The 22,485-nt window shown below is 37.8% G+C and overlaps 1 protein-coding gene across 3 annotated transcripts in view; it reads right to left on the reverse strand.

Moving 5' to 3' along the window:
- med14 (mediator complex subunit 14) overlaps positions 1-22,485 on the reverse strand; it is a 114,335-nt gene that overhangs the window by 70,070 nt on the left and 21,780 nt on the right. For all 3 annotated transcript variants that reach the window (XM_043700847.1, XM_043700846.1, XM_043700848.1), the window contains exons 4-11: positions 22,292-22,465; positions 21,409-21,538; positions 20,975-21,103; positions 16,370-16,477; positions 15,242-15,374; positions 9,492-9,642; positions 8,637-8,748; positions 8,018-8,143 (exon numbers count right to left, since the gene is read on the reverse strand). In XM_043700847.1, coding sequence (XP_043556782.1) covers positions 8,018-8,143; positions 8,637-8,748; positions 9,492-9,642; positions 15,242-15,374; positions 16,370-16,477; positions 20,975-21,103; positions 21,409-21,538; positions 22,292-22,465 — 1,063 coding nt within the window. The remainder of the gene's footprint in view (positions 1-8,017; positions 8,144-8,636; positions 8,749-9,491; positions 9,643-15,241; positions 15,375-16,369; positions 16,478-20,974; positions 21,104-21,408; positions 21,539-22,291; positions 22,466-22,485) is intronic.

The raw sequence follows: 22,485 nt of genomic DNA on the forward strand, positions 1-22,485 counted from the left end.
TTTCAATGGAAGCTATATACAGAAGGTTTACCAGGATGATCCCTATATATAGGGATTGTCTAATGAGCAATGGCTAAACATATTGGCACTATTTTCATTGGAGTTTAGAAGAATGAGAGATGATCTCTTTAAAACACTTGGGATTCTTCAGGGGCTTGACAGGGTAAATGCTAAGCGAGTTTCCTGTCATGAGAGAACATAGGACCAAAAGGCATAAACTCAGAATAAAGGGGTGCCAATTCAAGACCGAGTTAAGGAGGAATTGCTTCTCAGATGATGGAAGGTCTTTGGAACTCCTTGTCACAGAGCAATGGGGGCAGAGCTCTTGTGTATATTTAGGGCCAAGATAGATAGATTTGTGATCAATAGGGAAACCTACGGTTATGGGAAGGAGGAGTGCAGATGTGGGAAATGGTGGATCAGCAAGGACCCTTTTGAGTGGTGCAGCAGGCTTGAGGAGCCAAACAGCCTACTCCCATTCTTATTTATTAAGATCATATGGTCACTGCTAAAAGGTCATGGTAAATATTTTTAAATTAAGAATGTTATGACAAGACTGGTCATTGATCCAGACATTGCTACACATGAAGTGAAATGAAGCTCATACTTCTTCGCTAATAGGAGTATAGCATATAAGAACAGGTAGAGATCATTTACCCCATTGAGTCCACTTTCCCATTCAACTAGACAATGGTTGATCTTTTTCCAGAACTTCAATTTCCTGTAATACCCTCATATCCGACATTTTATTCTCTAGAAATCTACTGATCTCTGTCTTGAATATAATCAATAGCTACATCTTCGCAGCCTTCTGGGATACAGAATTCAAAAGCTTCACAAACTTCTCAATGAAGACATTCCTTCACATTCTAGGTCTCAAATGGTCTTCTATTTTGAGACTTATCTCCCTTGTTTCCTTGCATGCCTCAATTAGATCAATTCTCAAAATACTGTCAGCCCATTGGTCCCTGGAAAGCAGGATTGTCCAGTCTAGAGAATCTTTGCTGCAGTCCCTCTGTGACAAGTATAGTCTTTCTAAGGTAAGGATATCAAAACTATATACAATACTCCAGCTGAGGTCTCACCAAGGCCCTATACAATTGCAGCAAGTCATGTTTACTCCTGTACTCCAATCTTCTTTGATAAAGGCCAACATATGATTAGTGTTTTGGATCGCTAGCTGCACCTACAGATTAGATTAGTTTTCAGGGATTTCTGAACAAGGACTTCTTATATCCCTTTGCACATCAACATTTCACAATCTCTCATTATCTAAGAAAGACACCATATTTCTGTTTTCCTAACTCCAATTTATTACACATTGTATTCCATCTGCCACGTTTTTGTCTATTCACTTAGATTGCCTAAATCCCCTTGAAATCTATCTGCATCCTCTGCACAACTCATATTTGCACCTAGTTTTAAAGTGTCGGAAAACATGGAAATATTACATTGGTGATCACATCCAAATCTTTGATATCGATTGTGAATAGCTGGAACTGTACACCGACTTATGCACCATCCCATTTGTCACAATCTGCAAATTGAGAATGAACCTTTTATTCCTATTCTGTTTTCTGTTATCAAATTCTCAATTCAACCCAGTTTTTAGGAAATGGTACAGCTGTGGGTCCCTTAGTTAAGATTAGATTAGATTCCCTATAGTGTGGAAACAGGCCCTTTGGCCCAACACATCCACTCCAACCCTCCGAACGCACCCAGATCCATTCCCCTACCTAATGCACCTAACACTATGGGCAATTTAGCATGGCCAACTCACTTAACTTGCACATTTTTGGATTGTGGGAGGAAACCGAAGCACCCGGAGGAAACCCACGCAGACACGGAGAGAATGTGCAAACTCCACACAGACACAGTCGCCCGAGGCAGGAATTGAATCCGGGTCCCTGGCGCTGTGAGGTATCAATGCTAACCACTGAGCCACCGTGCCACCCTGATGTACTCGTACAATAGAAAGGGACAACCAGAAAACTAGGGTGCGGAAACAGTTTAGGCATAAACGATACAAGTAACAGGTCATTTGACAGAATGATGTATAAAGTCCCCTGACAGAAGTCACACATTATAATGGAGCATTAAAAAAAAGAAATAATGAAACTTTGTCAGAATGCACATCAGAAATCATGGGAGCTTTTAATCTCCATATGATCTGGAAACGTCGATGGACAAAAATAGCTTAGATGAGGAGCTCATAGAATGCTTTTGGAAGAGTTTCCGAGAACAGTGTGTTCTGAAGCCAGCAAGGTGTACAACACTAGCTATTATGTAATGAGATAGGATCAACTAATGATCTCATTGTGAAGGCTCCCTGAGGCAATAGCTTGATGGAGACAGGAATGGGGCTGTGACTTCTTTCAAATTTAAATAAGGGGGATTATGAGGACATGAAAGCAGAGTTGACTGCAGACAGTTGACAAATTAGGTTATTGGATACTTCAAGAGAAATGCATCAGCAAGCACTTAAGGGGACGTTTCAGTATACATAGAACAGATGCATTCCAAGGAATGAAAAAAATTTGAAGGGACAAACTGACCATTAGTGGTTGAAAAGAAATATTAAATATACAGTAGCATAAAACCATAAGTAAAACATTATTATGCAGAACATAGCAGCACATCAGAAGACTGAGTGGAATATGAAAACAGGCAATGAAAGATCAAAAAATTAATAAAGATGAAAAAACTGTGCAAAAGAAAGCTTGCCACAAGTATAAAAACTCATAGGAATAGTTTCTATAAATATCTAAAGAAGAGTTAACTAAGTGACACTTGGTCTATAGCAAGTGTGACTAGAGAACTGACAGTGAAAAAAAACAAGGACATAAGGATGAACTGAACATGCATTTTTTTATCTGTCTTCATGAAAGAGAAAACAAATAACATCCCATAAGCAGTGATAAAACATGAAATGGAAGGCAGGATGGAACTCAGGAAAATTACAATCACCAGAGAAATGGTACTCAGTAAATTTCTGGAGTTGCAGGCACCCGGGTCCGGATGGACTTCATCCCAGAGTCTTAAATGAAGCAGTTCGAGAGAGATAGTCAATGCATGGGTTTTCATTTTCCAAAGCTCCCTTGATTTGGGGACAGTTCCATTGGCTTGAAAGATAATGACTGCAACTTCTTTATTCAAAATGGAAGACACATAGGCTTGTAGATTCCTAATCTATGAGCTTAACATTTGTTATAGGGAAAAGATTATAACCTATTAATAGAGGTTCGAGCAGGGAACTTGAAGAGATAATGAAGCAGTCAACATGCTTTGGTGAAAGGGAAATCATGACTGACCAATCTATTGGACTTCTTTGCAATGGTAACATGTGCTGTGATAAAGGGAAACTGGTAGATGTACTCTACTTAGTTTTCCAGAAGGCATCTGATAAGATGTCACAAAGGTTATTACAAAATTAATGCTGTAGGTAGAGGGGACAGCATCATGGCATGGAAAAATAGCTAGCTAACAGGAAGAGGACAATTGGCATATAGGGCTCTTTTTCAGTTTCACAAGATGTAATGAATGTGCCATAGAGATTGGTGCTGGGATCTCAACTGTTTATAAATGAAGGTACAGTTGTATGGATGTTAAAATTTGCTGACAACCTAAAGATAAATAGAAAGGTAAATTGTGAAGAGGTAAAAATGAGGTTGCCAAATGACATAGATAGGTTAAGGTAAGGTGAATTCACCATACTGTTACCAGACCAGAAGGCTGCCCTCTCAGTAGTGACGACTGGTAGTGGTTTAACCAATGGGTCACCATGCCTTAGGGAAAGGAACAGATTGTAAAAGAGAATACTTCATGGTAACCTCAACCAGTGTGGAAATTGAACCCATACTGTTTGCATCAATTTGCATTCTCATCAGCTGTCCAGACAATGGAGTTTGCCGAGCCCCATAGATAGGTCAAGTGAGTAGCAAATGGAGTATCAGTTGGGAAGATATGAAATTGACAATTTTGGCAAGAAATAAAAGCAGCGTATCATCTAAATGGAGAGAGATTGTCTTGCTCTGAAATGCACACAGATCTGGGTGTCCTTATGTACTACGAAAGATTAGTATGCAGGCACAGTAAGTACTCAGTAAAGCTTATAGCAGGTTATAATTTAGGGAGTAGGGAGGTTATGCTTCCATTCTATAGGCCACTTGCAAGAGCACATCTGAAGTACTGTGCGAAGTATTGGTCACCTTAATAAAGGAAGGATGTAAATGTTTTGGAGGCAGTTCTGAGAACGCTTACTACAATTGCACTGTTTTATGACAGGCTAGGCTTGTATCTGTTGGGAGATTTAGATGAAACATTAAGATCATGAAGAATCTCGACAAGATATTAATGGAAAGCACATGTGTCCCACTGAGAAACAAGGAATCTTTTTTTTAAAAAATGTCGGGGTAACCCATTTAAAAGAGGTGAGATGAATTTTGTTTCTCTCAAAGGTGACTGTATTTTGGAATGCTTTTCTTGAAAAGGTGGTGGAAGCAGAATCCTTGAAATATTTTTAAGGTAAAGGGATAGATTCTTGTTAAGTAAGGGGATAAAAGGTTATCTGGAACAGGTGGAAAGGTGGAATTGAGTTTACAGTCAATCAGCCCTGATCTTATTGAATGATGGAGCAAACTTGAGGGGCGGAATTGTTTACTCTTGCTCCAAGTTCCTATATTAGTAGGTTTATATGTATGCTCAAAACAGTTTGGTAATTTTGCTTACCAAACTGTGTGGGACCTCATCAAGCACCTTTTGAAAGTACCAAATTTGCAACATCCACTAGTTCGCCTCATCTGTTAGTTACATCCTCACAAAACATCATGCTGATTCTGTTAATCCTATCATAATTTTCCATGTGTCCAATTCAGAGATGATAGATTCAAGCATGTTTCTTCGTACTGATGTCAGGCTACAGGTTTTTGTTTCCCATTCTCTTTCTTCATCCTTCCTTAAACATTAGGATTACATTTACTATCTTCCAATCAGCAGTACCTCTAGGTCGAAGGATGATGACCACCTACACATCCGCCACTTTCAACATTTTGGTGGGTGGATCTTCAGCTTCAGGGGATTTATCTATTTTCTGTTTAATTAATTTCTCCAGTATAATTCTTTTCATCTCATCATTCTCACATGTCCCTTAGTTCTCTAGTATACTTGGGAGGTTTTTATGTTCCTCTGTGAAGACAGACAGCATTTGTTCATATTCTCTCCAATTTCCTTATTCCCTTTTCCTATCTGTGATGGGACCACCTTTGTCTCGGCCAAGCTTTTCATGACTGGTTAGAAACTTTTGCAGTTTGTTTTTAAATATATTAATTGCTTATTTTCATTATCTATTTGCTCTTCATCAGTTTCTTGGTCCTCCACTGCTGCCAATCCTCAGACTTATTCTTTTCTCTCATCTCTGTAAACCTCTTTTGATCTAATATAGCGCTTAGCTTACTTGTTAGCCATGTTTAGATCATTTTTCCGTCTTGAGTTTTGTATTTCAAAAAGAATATTTGTTGTAAACAAAAAAAAGTATGAATCCATCAAATGCTAACCACTGTTTGCCAACAAACATACATTTGAATGTAGTTTCCCATGTTCAACAGGCAATCTAACCAATATGGCTTTGCCGGTTCCTTTGTCCAAATTTAAGAATCTTGCAAAAGGAATGTAAAATTCCATGATATATAGTAGTCAATTTTTCCAAAGGCTCCTTGACCATGATATTACTAATAGCTCTTCTCATTTTGAAATACTAGGTCTAAAATAGCCTATTCTCCAAACACACAGTTGTAGAAAGCCATCTTGTGTACATTCCAGCAAGTTGTCCTCCACAGCAGAGTTAATTAGTTTACCCAGGCTATATGCAGACTGAGGTTTCCTGTAACTACTGTATACCTATGCTACAGTCACCTCAAACATCCCGATTTATATTGTGCCCTACAATACCACTACCGTTTGATACTAGTTGTTTATAGGCCACTAATGTCAGCCGTGCTATTTCTGAGCTCCACCTAAATGAATTCCACATCTTGAGCTTCTGATTGAAGGCCATCTCTCACTTACTAAGTGTACTACATTACCTCCTTCGCCTTTTTACCTATCATTCTAAAGTTGAACACTTTTGGATACTGCCAGCTTGGAAATCCTGCAGCTATAGCTCTGTATTGGCAATTTGATCTTAACTCCTTAGGTGTTAGCAAATATACGAGAATAGAAAGGAACAGCTTATATGTTATTAGGGTTAACTGATATCTTTCAATTATATACTGAAGTTCCAAATCGAATGTCTGAGTCTTAGGGTGATGGAACCAAATGCATTATTGCCAAGTTTGCTGACCACACGAAACTAGGTGGGAATGAACATTGTGAGGAGGATACAAGGTGGTTTCCTGGTGTTCTAAAACAAGTTGAATGTGTGAGCAAAGACATGGCAAATGCAGTTTATTATAGATAAATGTAAAGTTAGACACTGGTGTGAAAAACAAAAAGGCAGAGTATTACTTAAATGGTGACATATTGTGTAGTGTGGATATACAAAGGGATCTGGGTGTCCTTGTACATGAGTCAATAAAATAGACAGGCAGACGTAGCAAGTAATTAGGAAGGCAAATGGTATGCTGGCCTTCACCTGCAAGAGGCTTTGAGCTCGTATGTAGAAATGACTCGGTGAAGTTATACAGAGTCTTGGTAAGATTGCAATTGGAATAGTGTTCACAGTTTTGGTTGCCCTACCTCAGAATGGATATACCTGGCCTTAGAGGCAGTGAAGCAAAAGTTCACTTGGAATGTCACATGAGAAGAAGAAGTTAATTTGTTGGGCCTATATTCATCAAAGTTTCAAAGACAGATTCTAATTGAAATGTATGAAATGTTAACAGGCTGGACAGACTGGATGCAGAGATGACAGATTCTAGAAGCAGGAATCATGACCTCAAAATATGGAAGAGGCCATTTAGGACTGGATTGAGAAAAGATTTATTCATTCAGAAGGTGGCTAACCTGTGGAATTTGCCACTACAGAACACCACAAAAGCTGGATCACTGAGTCATTTAGATATTAAAAAGCAAAAAGTATGTGGAGAAAAATACGAGGTAGGACATTGAGATGGAGGAACAGCCATGATCATATTGAATAACAGAGCAGTCTCAACAGGGCTAAAAGACCTACTCTTGCTCTTAGTCTCTATATATCTTATTCCTGTTCACAATTTCAGTGACAAAAAAGTTCAAATCTCATCCTCAATGCTCATATTAAAATTTACACTTCAAGAGTACAATCTCTTATGACTGAATAGGTTTATTACAATCCATCAAGATATATGTTGTTTAAATATTTTGTGTTAATAAAATGACTACTTTGTTTAATTTCAAATTTCCACATAATGATTTGCCTGACAAACATTTTTTAAATCAGCTTTTTAAAAAAAAGTCAAGTCAAATCCATACAAATCATGGTTACATTTTAGTCTGGGGGCAAGGTTACTGCACCTCAGATAAATGTCAGGGGCTGGCTTGTTGCCACATGACCAGCTCACCCCACAGCCATTTAACAGCCTTTGGGGTCATTCACTAAACTTAAGTTGAGCCCTCTGCACCAATTGGGCTGAAAGTTCCATGACCAAGAGCTGTCAGCAGTCAAGACGCAGCAGTCTAGTCCTTGCAGTACTACCAGGAGTGCTGCTCATGAACTGGACTGTATCCAGTCACAAACAGTAATTACTGCTGAAACCGGATGCAAAGCTTGGTGAGAGTGTGGTGGTGACGGAGTTCACACCCAGCTGGTAGTCCTTGAAGGAGGTAGACGTGGAAAGTGGAAGGCTGAGATGTCAGGGTTGGGAATGAGGGGAAACAGGATGGTAAGTGGCCTCCATTGGGCATAGGGAGTCTGCAAAGGACAAAAACTACCTCACATTGCTCATACTTCAGTTATTTAAATCCTACCACCTGACACCTCAATCTTCAAATGAACTTTATTTTGTTCTCACGTTCACAGTATTTCACAGATCTCTGCACTTACCAACTCCATATAACATTGGTTGGAACATTCCAGAATGAAGATCGACAAAAATGTGAAGACACTCAGAACGACCACAAGGTTCTAAGATAGGAATAACCAATGTAGGCAAGGGTGTCTCTATAAAGGCTGTGACGGATAAAATAAAACATTAAATCATGATTCAGAATATTTATTTTATTCTTTCTCTGTTCATTTATTTGATGGTATCACAAAAGACAAGAAAAGTTATATTTATAGACAATTACAAGAAGAATATTATCTAACTTGCATTCCTTCTTCACACTCTCTGCTCACTCTAGTAACTCAGCCAACTAGTAACTGTGAACATAGTAAGCTTTAACTACAGAGTACACTTTTGTTTTGTAATGCTGAGCAAGACAATTTGTATATTCTTATTCATCTAGCCACAATGAATACATTACTGAACTTACTGATCATAAGATGTGCAACTATCCTTCAAATTCCATCTTTTTCACATTTAAGATATTCAAAGAATGCAGCTAAGATTTGTTATAGTAATGCAGCAAAAGATTTTTTTTCAAAAAGCCTATAAAAACAGTAGTGCTGCTTAAGTAATAAATTTGAGATTGAGGAAAAAAAATCAGATGATTTAACATACAGTTATCATTGGCATTATAGCTCTTGAGAATGGCTTTCAGCTCCTGCAGCTTCTGATGGGAACGTGCATGAACACTATCAATCAAAAGCTTCTCTACAGATAAGTGATCAACCTGAAAAGCAGACAACATTGATTGACATTATCATCATCATCACAATACGTTTCCTGTAACAATGGGCTTGTCTACCTGTAGTTAACATCAATAAAGTTACATATAATTAAAACACAAAAAATAAATATTTATAACACAAGTAAATGAACATTCTACTTCTTATAAAATAATCACATTCATAAGTTGCAACTGACCGATAAAGCATACAGAATTGTAAACTCAACAAATTTGGAGCTTTGACACAATATTCAAAACTCCTCTGCACCATTTCCTTCCAAGGCAGTAAAAACACCAACAGTTAGTAAAAGCAAGGTTAAATAAAAAACCTGAAAAACTTGGATGCATTGCATTTACAAAGCCAATTTTATTACACTAAATATATCAAATTTAAATGCAGATTTTCTTTAATAATATATTTGTTACTATATTGAATAAGTTTTCATTAGTGTACAAAATAATGAAAATATACATTTTTTTATTCATTCATGGGAGGTGGGCTTCACTGGCTGTGCCAGCATTTATGGTCAATCCCTAGTTGCTCTTCAAAAGGTGATGTAAGCTGCCTTTTTGACATATAAAATAACATACTTACTGAATGAAACCAATGGAAATTAAAAGATGACATTTGCAATCTGCACAACAGCACAGAAAACTCAGGCTACCAAACAAAATTTCATTTTAACTATAAACTATGGAAGTGAATCCACAGGAATTCATTGATTTATCAACAAGCATCTTTTTACCTTCATAGCACGTTCTATCAATTTAGAATCACATGCTGGTAATGGTGGATCATGCGATATCTGTAAGGGTTTTGAACAGTCACCCTCATCGATTTTTATCAAGACTTTGTGAACAGAAGCACTGCCAGTCTTTCTCCCCAAGACCTGTTGGCTAGAAACAAAACAAAACCAACCAATGAATATTCCAAAACAAAAATGAAAACAGAAAAGATTGGAAGTATTTCTCTCAGGTCTGACATCATCAGTGGAGAGAAAATTATTTAGTGTTTCAGGTCTGTGACCATTCATCATAAAAGTATAAAAAACCACTTTATGATGATAATCATCCTATAGAGTGGGTAAGACATGAAGATCCAAAAATTAGATGATTAATAACTAACTGCTACAGTAAACATAAAATGAAAATATGATATTAATAAATTAAAATAACTATTTATTTCATGGTCCATGGCATTCCAAAGCACATCATATTTTTAAACTGTAACTGTTATGAAGCAAACATGAACACCAATCTACCTAAAGTAGCAATGAAATAACTTAGCATTTTGGAGGGGCAGGTTTTATTGAGTTAGGGTCAGTGCCTTAGGTGCACCGCTCATTGGGAGTATAGCACTTGCAACAATAAAACACCTGCTCAGCACTGTACTGTAGCAGTAGGTGGTGACAGATTAAGCTAAGATGCAAGGACAACAAGCTAGTTAATAACAGAAGCCACTGATGGAATGTCACATGGCCTAAGGAAGTGCACTTTTATTTTTAATTTTAAAAGATACTTGTCAAATTCAAGTTTACATTCAAGAGGATGAGTTTACAATAATTAATTATCAATCTTTATAGATTTGCCCAGTTCAAAAACATTTTAATAAACCAACAAGAATTTCTGCACTTTGCTGAAGTCGCTCTGTTGGAGGAGGCACTAGTGTATGAGTTTTCTCAGAATTTAACCTTAAATCATCTGAATGTCTTTAAAACTTAGAATTTTGCTTGACAGGTTGTCATAGTAAAAAGCAAAGAGGAATGAGGTTGCATTCATGCAGATGTAGGTACCCACCATGTTAGCAGTTAGTTTTACAACATGGGTTTTCTTATTAGGAGAAAGTGAGGTCTGCAGATGCTGGAGATCAGAGCTGAAAATGTGTTGCTGGAAAAGCGCAGCAGGTCAGGCAGCATCCAGGGAACAGGAGAATCGACGTTTCGGGCATAAGCCCTTCTTCAGGAAGGGCTTCTTATTAGTTCAGGTAATGCTTGCCTAAATAGTTCCAAAGTCTTCAAAACACTCAAGAGGTCCTCAGCTCCAACTTGCTATAGAACTGACATGACTATGCTATTTTGTGCTTGATATCGACATACCACTGGAGTGTTTTTTATAGGGTGAAGTGAGGGTGTCGATCACATAGCAGAAATAAATAGAATTTGAAACATAAAAGAAAGATATATCTGACTAAGATGGAATTTACATTTTCTAGTTCTGACAAAAATCTCTGGCTATCATGTGTAGCTTGTGCTGAAGTTTTAGCTTTAGAAAGCACGAAACCAAGTTAAAATGATTGGAAAACAAAGATCCTTTCTTCAAAAGGTAAAGCACAAATGTTTAAATTTAAAAATGAAGTAGCCAATTTTTTTTGGCAAGAATCTGAAAATACAGGAACAAGTGCCCCATACTTTTAGTTGACTTGAAATCACCATGTCACCATTATTAACTTGCACTTGCAGGAGTTATTCGACTATTTATTTGGCTAGCTGACATGTCGGACAGGCTCAACGGGCTTAGCATTTGACAATAAAATTGCAAACCATAACATCACCATTGTCCACAAAATAATTCAAAGCAATGCCAAAAAGACTTCTCATTATGGCGTCAGCATTGTACTGCAAGGCTGTGCAACCATACTCCCAACACTATTACAGAGTGTATCAAGACAGAGTTAAACATCACACAACACCAGGTTATAGTCCAATAGGTTTAATTGGAAGCACAATTAAACCTGTTAGACTATAACCTGGTGCTGTGTGATTTTTAACTTTGTACACCCCAGTCCAACACCGACATTTCCAAATCATATCAAGACAAAAAAATTGCCAAAGCTGGCATTCAGCAGGTGTCTGAAAGAAGCAAATAAACTGCAGATTTTTTTGTGATTAAAGTTGGTTTATATTAAATGTCATTGTGTAGAAGATAGGAGCAGGAGACTGCCATTCGGCCCTTCGAGCCTACTCCACCACTCATCACTATCGTGGCTGATCGTCAAACTCAACAGCCTAATCCTGCTTTCTCTCCATAACCTTTGACCCCATTCGCTCAAAATGCTAAATTTAGCAGGCTCTTGAACATATTCAATGTTTTGGCATCAGTTACTTCCTGCGGTAATGAATTCCGCAGGCTCACCACTCTTTGGGTGAAGAAAGGTCTTCGCATCTCTGTCCTAAATAGTCTACCCAAATCCGCAAACTGTGATCCCTGGTTCTTGACACACCCGCCGTTGGGAATATCCTCCCTGCATCTATCCTATCTCGTCATGTTTGAATCAGCCTGGTAAACCTTTAATGCCCTGCCTCGAGAACAAGAGCATCCTTCCTCAGAAAAGGAAACCAAAACTGCACACAATATTCGAGGTGTGGCCTCACCAAGGCCCTGTGTAACTGCAACAATACATCCCTGCTCCTCTACTTGAAACCTCTTGCAATGAAGGTCAACATATCATTTGCCTTCCTTACCGCCTGCTGCACCTGCATGCTCACCATGAGTGACAAGGACACCCAGGTCCTTCTTGCAATTTACAGCCATTCAAGTAGTAATCTGCCTTCTTGTTTTTGCTTCAAAAGTGAATAACCTCACATTTATCCAAATTATACCACATTGCCACCGATTTGCCCACCTCGCTCAACCTGTCCAGATCATTCTGAAGGATCTCTGCATCCTCATCACAATTCATCCTCCTACTCAACCTGGTTTCATCTACAAACTTTGAGATGTTACACTGTGTTCCCTCATCCAAATGATTAACATATATTGTGAATAGCTGGGGTCCTAACACTGGTCCCTGTGGCACCTCACTAGTTACTGCTTGCCAATTTGAAAGAATCCATTAATTCCTACTCGGTTTCCTCTCTGCCAACCTGTTTTCTATCCATCTCAATACACTTCCCCCACAATCCCATGTGCTTTAATCTTGCACAATAATCTTTTATATGCGACTTTGTCAAACAGTTTCTCAAAGTCCAAATATAGCACATTAACTGGCTCCTCCTTGACAACTCCACTAGTTACATCTTCATAGAATTCCAACAGATTTGTCAAACATGATTTCCATTTCATAAATCCATGCTGATTCTGTCTGATCCTGTGATTGCTTTCTAAATGCTCCTCTGTAAAGTCCTTGATAATGGATTTGAGAATTTTCCCCACTACTAATGTTAGGTTAACTGGTCTACAATTCCCGGTTTTCTCTCCAAACCCTTTTTGAATATTGAAGTGGCATTAGCTACCGCCCAATCTGCAGGACTGTTCCAGAGTCTATAGAATCCTGGAAGGTGACCACCAATGCATCCACTAACCAATATTACAATATCATATAATGGTAAATGAAAAGCTGATAATGATGATAGTGATTTTTTGAGGCATAAAATTCAAGTCATGCTTCTTGATCAATTCTGGTTTACAATTCAAAAAAGAAATGAGAAAGGTCCAGGTAATTAGGGAGAACAACAAATGCTGACCTTGCCAAGAGATGCTCGCATCCATGAATAAATAAAAAGCACTGTGTACAGAAAATAATTTTTTAAAAAAAGAGTGGAATACTGGCTTCTTATATTTAAGGATTAGCACAGAAAGAAGCTGAGCTCAGATTATGGCAAAACATAGCACTACTCAGACACACCTGGAGTACTGACAGCAGTTCTCGACATCACACGTGAAAAAGATGTATTAGCCTTGAAGAGAGCGATACTTAGATTTCCTCACATGATAATTGGAATCCATAGAGATTACTGTGCAATTACACAAATTAGGATTGGATTGCCTGGAATTTAAGGATTGATTTGTTGCAACTTTTCTCAACAGCTATGAAAACAGTCGGGCTTTGGGAAATCTAGGACTCTTTTTAAGGAATGAAAATAGAAAACAATTCCACAGGCCAAGAATAACAGAAGCTTGGAACCCTCTTCTACAAGTAGTAACGTCGACCTCACCATTCGTTTAACAGAAAATGAAGATTGATAGATTTTCAGGATCCAAAGGTATGAAGGGATATGGAGCAAAAGCAGGTAGAGAGTTCAGTCACTAGTGATTCACTATGATGGAACAGGTTTACAGGAGTAGAGGCCTATTTTTGTTCCTGAAAGTCCCATTTCTCTCAACGTGACAGAGGGACATTGATATTTTGTTTTAATTTGATGAAAATACTAAGTAGCTTGAATACAGACAAGTCTCTCTCTCTCTCTCTCTCTAAAATGAGATTTCCTGAATACTGCACTAGAAATTGGGCACACCTAACTTACTGATGGAAAAGTGGTGTGTTTTTTTAAGTGTTTATTCAGTTGTTAAACAAATAACACTTTACGACATTCTCTCCTCTGACCCCCATCTTAAGCAATGCATTTCAAAGCTGACAATAAAATCATTCTTTATAAAAAGTATGGTGAGGGGATAGAAAAGGTGGTGAGGCAAAATTGCACTAGTAAAGCAAAATCAGCAACACAGCAAAAGTCAGCAACACATCTTATATCATGGTTAATATATTGTACATAAAATCACAGAATCTTGACAGTGCAGAAAGTGGCCATTTGGCCCATCGAGTCTGCACCGACTCCCTGAAGAGCATCCAACCCAGACCTAGGCCCTTCATCCTATCTCCTGAACCCCACATTTAGCATGGCTAACACACCAAGCATGCACAACCCTGGACACTATGGGGCAATTTATTTGTGGCCAATCCACCTAACATGCACATCTTTGAACACCACATATTTTGCTATCTTTGGACATATGTATGCTGAAGATCAATTTCAATCAAACTGTTCCTTAAGAACAGTATACAAGGGGCTTGATTCTCCACAGCAAAAAGAAAAAAATGTGAATTTTCAGCCTAGATTCTATGTTCAAGTCTCAAAAGTGGAGTTTCACCTCAGCCCATAGTTTCAGGTCAAAGTTCTTAATGCTGATAATAATTTCGAAACTTTCACTGGAGAAAAGAGAAATTCCTGCAGCAAGCCCGTCATATGTTTGATCAGTATAGAGGTCCAGGTTCTAGTGGCAGCAGCTACATCTCCTATCAAAGTGATCAACTGAAAGCAAACTTTTTCATAATAAAAGTGAAAACAATTAAAGTATTGGTCACACATTCGAATGAGCAGCAGTAGAAGACCTCTTTGCATCTCTGGTCAATCTGTTAGCTTTCATTAGAGGTAAATGCATTCTTCACTCAAGTCTATAATCAGTTCTACCCAATTTGTCTAAAGAATGTTTGTATAACTACATTTTCGGAAAGTTAAATTTCTAATGTATCAGCAGAAACGACCACCAAAAACAATGATTCTAACAATAGTTCAATCACTACTTCATATTGATTGTGTTATTTAAGGTTTTATGAATTATTTAAAATAAATTGTGACCAGAATAGGGAGCAGTATATCAACCTTAAAAAAAAGCTTCATTATTTCAATGTTTTCATGTATACATCTCGGTATTTCATTCCTTGATCTGTAGGAAACTTGATTTTGCAACATCTGTGACATGACTATGATTTACTCACTTCCAAACAACCAAAGTTAGACACTTTCCAGGCTGATACCTCTCGACCTGAACAAGATCGCCCCAACGTTCACGTATTAGCATTTGCACCTGAGAGTGTAAAACTTCCAACTGCAGTGACAAACAGAATGAATCTGAAATAGTAGGTTAAGGAACACTTGAAAAGAAAACACTCAATCAGAATACAATAAATTGGTGCAAAGTGTCAACTCTTCCATGTTTAGTAATAAGAAAATATGCATATATTTTGTATAAATATTAAATACATATTTGCACATAATGATGATTAACTCCAGGAACGTCAGTTTTTAGAAAACAGAGCAAATCAAGGTGGTGGAACAAGGAGGACCATGAGCTATCAGTTGCAGATTCTGATCTCATATTCCAGTCTTCTAGATAAGATATTTCTACATAACAGTAAATTGAAATAAATTCCAAATTTTGAACCAAACAAAAATATCACTAAAAACAAATAGACTTTACAATTGAACTATGACTCAAGGGAACCTGAAAAAGTCACTTGCCATTAGTGTATAAGCCAGGAGTTAATATGGTTATGTGCTCACTTGAGCAACAGAACTGAAGATGGAAAAAACTCAATGAAGATCAAAAACACAAATCCTGCCAAAAGTATAGATGTAGCTGCCAAGGCTTTTGGAAAGAACATTATCACAGGTTTTTTAAAATTCATATGTGGGATCTGTGAATCGCCAATGATGCTAGCATTTACTGACAATCCTTAATTGCTCTGGGAAAACTGGCACAGAGCTACCTTCTTGAATCATTTGTAGTTCTAGGGGTAGGAATACACACTGCACAGTTAGGAAGGAAGTTTGAGGGTTTTTACTCAGCTAAAATGAAGGACTGATGATATAGTTCAAGTCAGGATTGTCTGGGTATTACTTCTGTTACACAAGATTGCTGGTGTCTTTTAAACACTTGTGGTCACTAATATTCAGCAGAATTTCACATTCAAAATGGCGTAATCACAAGGCAAGTTAGAAAGTTTTCATTCTTGTCAATTTTAGACAATCAAATTGTTCTTACTAATAACAATGTTCAGACAAGAATTTAACAAAAGTTCGGCTTAAAAATTGCTAAGGTTGTATACTATTAAGAATTTGGATACGTAAACAGTTGTACATATCTTGCAGAGGCTTCACATCAGCAAAGAGTCTGGACTGTACCAGTCGATGGATGAAATTGATCTGCATACTATGAACCAAAGCACGACCATCTGAAATAACAGTTTCAGACACATTAGAAACTACTAAGCCATCATGAGCATCAATAATAAAAGCTCAATCTGAAGTTTTCCAAGTTACAAGAAAAACATACTCCGAGATATGTACGAAATTCAAATTATGTACTTTTCCTTAGTGGTTCGTTCAATTTATAACTTTGTGTAATATTCTTGAATAATAACATAGTACAGTCAATTTATTAGCGTCAGAAATGCATATACCTCAAAAGGGTCAAATGTTTAAGCTCCAGAGTAGACCAAAAGGTAATACTCATTGGACTAACAGCTTATGTATTCAGGGTTCTTATGGTGCAGGGTAATGTCCCTATCTCTAAACCAGGAAATATAGGCTCAAGTCCCACTTGCTTCAAAAGGTACATAATAACATCACTGAACAGGCAGCTTAGAAAACAGCACAGCAGCCTTGGAGGGTGCTGTTGTGGTATGGTGTTAGTGTACCTGCCTCTGGACCAAGAGGCCTGGATTCAAGTTCAACCTGCCCCTGTGATGTGCAGTAATATCTCTGATCAGGTTAACTGTGGCACAATGGTCATGCCCTTAACTCTGGAGCCTGGATTTAAGACCCAGCTGTTTCAAAAGTGTGGAATAACATCACTGAACAGTTTGATTAGAAAATAAGAAACAGCTTATGTATTAAGGCTCTTGTGTTGCAGTGGCAGTATCACCGCTTCTGAGCCAGAAGACCCAGGTTCAAGTCCCACCGGTCAACTCACACAAAAGTTATGGCAATGGAATTTCCAGTGCAGGAGGATTTGAAATTTTTCTTGTGGGAGAAAATGGGAAAAATTATCCCTTGGCAAGGGAAGCTAAGGTAATAAAGACGACTCGGGAAAAGTACAACAGCTGCTCCAATTCTGACTTTTGATGTTGTTGACATAGTGTTCTATTTGTCGAAGACCATGAAGGAAATGCAACACGTAAAAGGGACTCAAAATATAGAATGTTACATAGATACTTGGCTTTTCTGGGATAATGTGCTTACAATCACATTCAGAGTTTTTACAGAAAATGTGAGAAAACGGTTAGGATATTACCAGTTTAAAGCAGAAAAAGAAAGAGAAATCTCTCAGCTTAGGTGGGTAGATATCATCATCAATTATCGAACTGTTTCATTATGAGAAATGCCTCTACAGAATAACTGTTGAAATTTCTAGAAGGATGTCTCACAATGTAATAATCCTTACGTACTTGTATAAATGCAATAATATTTTTAAAAGGAAGTCTGTCAGAGTTTGAAGTGCAGCTTAAACAAACTGCAGAGCTGACTGATAGCAGGTGATGCATAATGGAAGAAGGGCTCTTGTGGTGCAGTGGCAGTGTCCTTGCCTCTGAACCAGGCGACATGGATGCAAGTCCTAACTGTTTTGGAGCTGAGTCATAACATCTCTGAACAGGTTGGTTAAAATGAAGAGATTAGAGTACTTGTGGCAATGTGGTGGAACTCCTAGATTCCCCATAATCAACACTCACCTGCTCCAGGATTGTGCAGTAACATATTTTAACAGATTGATGAGAAAATATCTAAGAGATAATGATTAAGGCTCTTGTGGCACAGTGGAAGTGTCCCTACTTCTGGGTCAGTAGGTCCAGGTTCAAGTCCCACCTGCCCCAGATATGTGTCAGAATATATTTGGACAGGTTGATTGAAAATGTTTAAACAATAGGGCTTTTTTTTTTGTTATTGTTGCACTGACCAGTGGACATGCTTGTCAATTCCTGGCTTTAAAAAAAAAAGTACACTCTTACAACCATAGTGGACTGTAAATGCCCAAACTCATCTGTGGTCAGCAGCGAGGCAGATCAGGCCTGGTTAATATTTGGGAGACTGCCTGGCAAATACCAGATGCAGCAGGCATTTGGGTGAGTTTGCAGTGGCTTTTCAGACAGAAGTTAAGAGCTTTTGTGGAACAGTCTCATGTTTCTATGTCTGGGCTGAGAAGGTGGAGTTCAAATCCCACCTGGCCCAAATATATGTAAAAACATGTCTGAACACGTTAATTAGAAAAATCAAGGGATGGGCTCTGTGACACTGTCTCAGGTAGTTTCCATTTGTTATGTGGTTAGTTAGGTAATTAAGCGATTTCATGTTATGTTCTCAAAATATGAAAAGTAAGAGCTGGGTGCTTGAGGGCTCTGTTGCAGAAGTGTAGCAAACGGTGTGCCACAGGAATCAAAGCCAGGGCCACAATTATTTCTAATATATATTAATGACTTGGAAGAAGTCTGTGAACGTATGATCCTCAAATTTGCAGGTGATATAAAAATAGATGAGAAGGCAAGTGGTGAGGATGATGTAGTCTGCAGAGTAAGGTAGACAGGTTTACTGTGTGGGCAAAAACTTTGCAGATGGAATATAATCTGTGAAAATGTGAGGTTTTACACTTTGGCAGAAAGAATAAACAGGCTGAATATTATTTAAATTGAGAAAGACTGCAGAAAGTTATAGAACAGAGGGATTTGGATGTCCTAATCCATGAATCACAAAAAGCTAGCATCCAAGTTCAGCGGTTAATAAAGAAGGCATTCGGAATGAAGTATAAAAAGTAGGAAGATTTTGCTAAAATTATACAAGGCACTCGTCAGAACACAACTGAAGTTGTGCCACCTTTCTAAGGAAAGATATATTAGCACCAGGGCAATCTAGAGACAGTTGCCAAGCTGGTACCAAGTATGGGGGGACTGTCTTGTGAGAAAAGGTTGAGTAGGCTTGACCGGTACTCATTGGAATTAGAAGAATGAGAGATAACCTTATTGAAGCATACAAGATTCTTAGGGGACTTGACGAGATAGATGTGGAAAGCTGTTTCACATTGTTGGAGAGTCAAGGACCAGAGTGCATCATCTCAAATAAGAAGTCATTTGTTTAAGACAGTAATGAGGACTTTCATCTCTCAAAAAGCAGTGAATCTGTAGTCTCTTCACAGCAAAGAACTGCCAAAGCTGGGTTAATATATTCCAGGCTGAAATAGACAGATATTTACAGTCGGTTCTGATATAATGCGATAGTTCTGTTCTAGTGTTGAGAAAATCGTGCAAAAGCCACTTTGTTAAAATTAATGGGGCCGGAATCGCGTGAGAGCCAATACAGGTAAGCAAAGTTCACATTCTACAAATAACAGGCTAAATTCTTCTATCATGTTAAAGCCAATTCACATTGAAGAAACACGCATTATAGCAGAACCAACCATTTTCAGTACGGGAATCAGGTTATAGAGTAAAGGCTGGAAAGTGGAGTTGAGAATAATCAGATCAGCCACAATCTCACTAAACCATAGCAAAGCAGACTTAATGGGCTGAATGGCCAAATTCTGCTCCTATGTCTTATGCTGTACCTAACTCTAAGCCGAGAAGCCCAGATTCAAGTTCTATCTGCTCCAGAGGTGTGTGTAACATAACACACAAGAGATTGATTTAAAAAAATAAGAGCTGTGTTCTTCTACCCCTTTATTAATTGAGTGTTCAGTTATTATAGTGGTAGGTAATTTAAAAAAAAAGGCTAGGTTATTTTAAAAGGAGGCTGGGTTCTTTCTCAAGGGCCTTGTGGTTTTGTATCTCTAGGCCAGAAGATTGGAGTTCAAGTCCCACCTGCCACCAAGGTGTGTCATAACTGCCTGAGCCAGATAAATTAACAAAAAGAAAAGTTTCTCTAGTGTGGAGTTGGCTACTGAACAGTGAAAGGCACTAGAAAGGATAGGCAGAAATTGATGAGTTAAACTATAGATTTACAATAACATCCTCGTATATCTGTCTTGATCTGCTCGTGATCTGCTAAACAAGTTCCCAGCTAATCGATGACATATAATGTTTAGCAAAAGACATAAAACCTTTAAACTCATAAGCAATAGAAATCAAATACCTGTTCATTTATCTCAGTACATCTACATGCTATCATATGAACATAAATCATCACAACGTTTTCAGTCATTGAGCTTAGTGTTTAAGTGATACGATAAAAATTTGAAAATCAGTAGAACATGCCCAGGAAAAATACTTTAAAACATATATTTTACAAATTATAAACATTGTACCAGTACTTAAACAGAAATAGGATGACTGCTTACAAAGGAAATACTTTAATTAGCAACCAAGCCAGTACCAACTAGGAAATACAAGACAGGGATGATTTTTTGTTTGACAAAATCCAAACCACAGTAGGCTGCTGAAGTGTAGCATAGGATGCTTTCAAGCATAGGATGCACATCAAACAAAGAATGTTTTACAGTCATTTCTCATGGTATTGTATTGGCTTGTGTATAAAATTCATTATTTCATGAGCTGGTATGTTGTCTAGGATAGCAGGTGAAAGTCCAAACTCACTGAAATGGAGAAGTGCCATTCTTTATTAAGAAGGTGAAAGTTCCCAGGATTCATCAAGAAATTATATTGGCCCAGATCATATTTTAGTATAAAGTAGTAATTGACAGATTACTTTGAACATAAATTATTAACTCATGCTCGTCCACAGATTACCTCCTGTTTCCTTATCTTCAACTAGTATTTCCAGTTTGAGTAGTCGCCAGGGTATTTCAGGATCATCACCCATCACTGTAAGTGTGGCTTCAAATTCACCTTCAACACGGAATTTCACACGTCCATTGGCTTTACAGAAAATATAAATATTTTAAGTTCAAAATTTGAAATTTTAGAAGAACACTTCCTAACTCACAACATGTACTGAACTCTCACTATCAGGTTGCAAATAGAAGCTTTCTTAAACCCAAACTCATCCCATGTGAAACAACAATGATGGTGACATCATATTTTTCAACGGCAGTTCCGTTCACAGAAAGCAAAAGTTAAAAGTTTAAGGATTTCAACAGTGACAGCTACAGGTTCCTGCAATAATGGGTCTTACGTGGAACTTACATAAACTTAACTGAAACCAAACTGTGCGAAATTCTTACCAACAGTAAGGTTTGCCAGCTGCGGAGGAAGGTCTGTTGTCACCAGTCGATGTCTCAGAATCTGATTAAGCTGATGAAGTGTGGATTGTTTCTCACTTTTTGTAATTGGATTTGGAGGAATGATCTTATCCTGTTGACAATGTGAGCATTACAAATTTCAGAACTATCCGTCATGATTTATTTAGAAGCCATTGTGTTGAACATCAATTGCAAATGCAAAGAATCAGATTGTTGTGTTTGCAAGTCTAATGCTCACAATTATTACAATTGTGAACCTAGTTAGTTTAATTAAAATGCTGTTTCTCTCCATACATCCATGTTAAAAAAAATTACTTCAGTCAAAATATACATTGCGCATTAACTTTGCTTCATAGGTGAGTCCCACAGAAGGCTGGACTTTTATTTACTTCAATAGTGAAATGATCACTATATTGCCCAGTGCCTTTAACTTCAGCCCATTCCCCCATCCTATTCTCAAATGCATTTTTCTTTCCTTTTATCTATTCATGCATTTCTCTGTTAAAATCTGCCTTCACGGATGCCCTGGTAGGGCATTTCATGGACAAAAATACATAGAAAAAAATTCCTAAAATCACCGGTTAATACTTTAATGAGAACTAGAACTTATGTCCTTTGTTACAAACTCACTGATCAGTGAAAACAGTTTCTCCATTTTTAGTCAAAGGTCTTCATTAGTCTGAAGTCAGGTGAAAATGTGCAATCTAGTTAACAACATCCTTAACTGATAAGCGACTAACATCTTAAAAAAGTTGAGTCACTTAATTTGTGGAAAATCAGTTTGAAATAAACAAATTACAGACAGAACTTCACTATAATAAATACGTAACAATCCTGATCTTATGAGCTCAGGCCAGTAGCTCACCCGAATACAAGTGGGCAGGCGAGGATACGACCCTGTTGTTAGAACATCAATAGCAAATGGAATTGCAAAACTTGGCAGGCGTGCATGAACCAAAGCATCTCTTGCTAATGAAGCCATTCGATCAGCAGTGTCCACAAAGATGAATGCCTGCTGATCTAAGAAATTTGATATCATCTACATGCAAGAAGAAAGAA

Source organism: Chiloscyllium plagiosum, chromosome 12 (assembly GCF_004010195.1).
Source record: "Chiloscyllium plagiosum isolate BGI_BamShark_2017 chromosome 12, ASM401019v2, whole genome shotgun sequence".
Taxonomy (NCBI): domain Eukaryota; kingdom Metazoa; phylum Chordata; class Chondrichthyes; order Orectolobiformes; family Hemiscylliidae; genus Chiloscyllium; species Chiloscyllium plagiosum.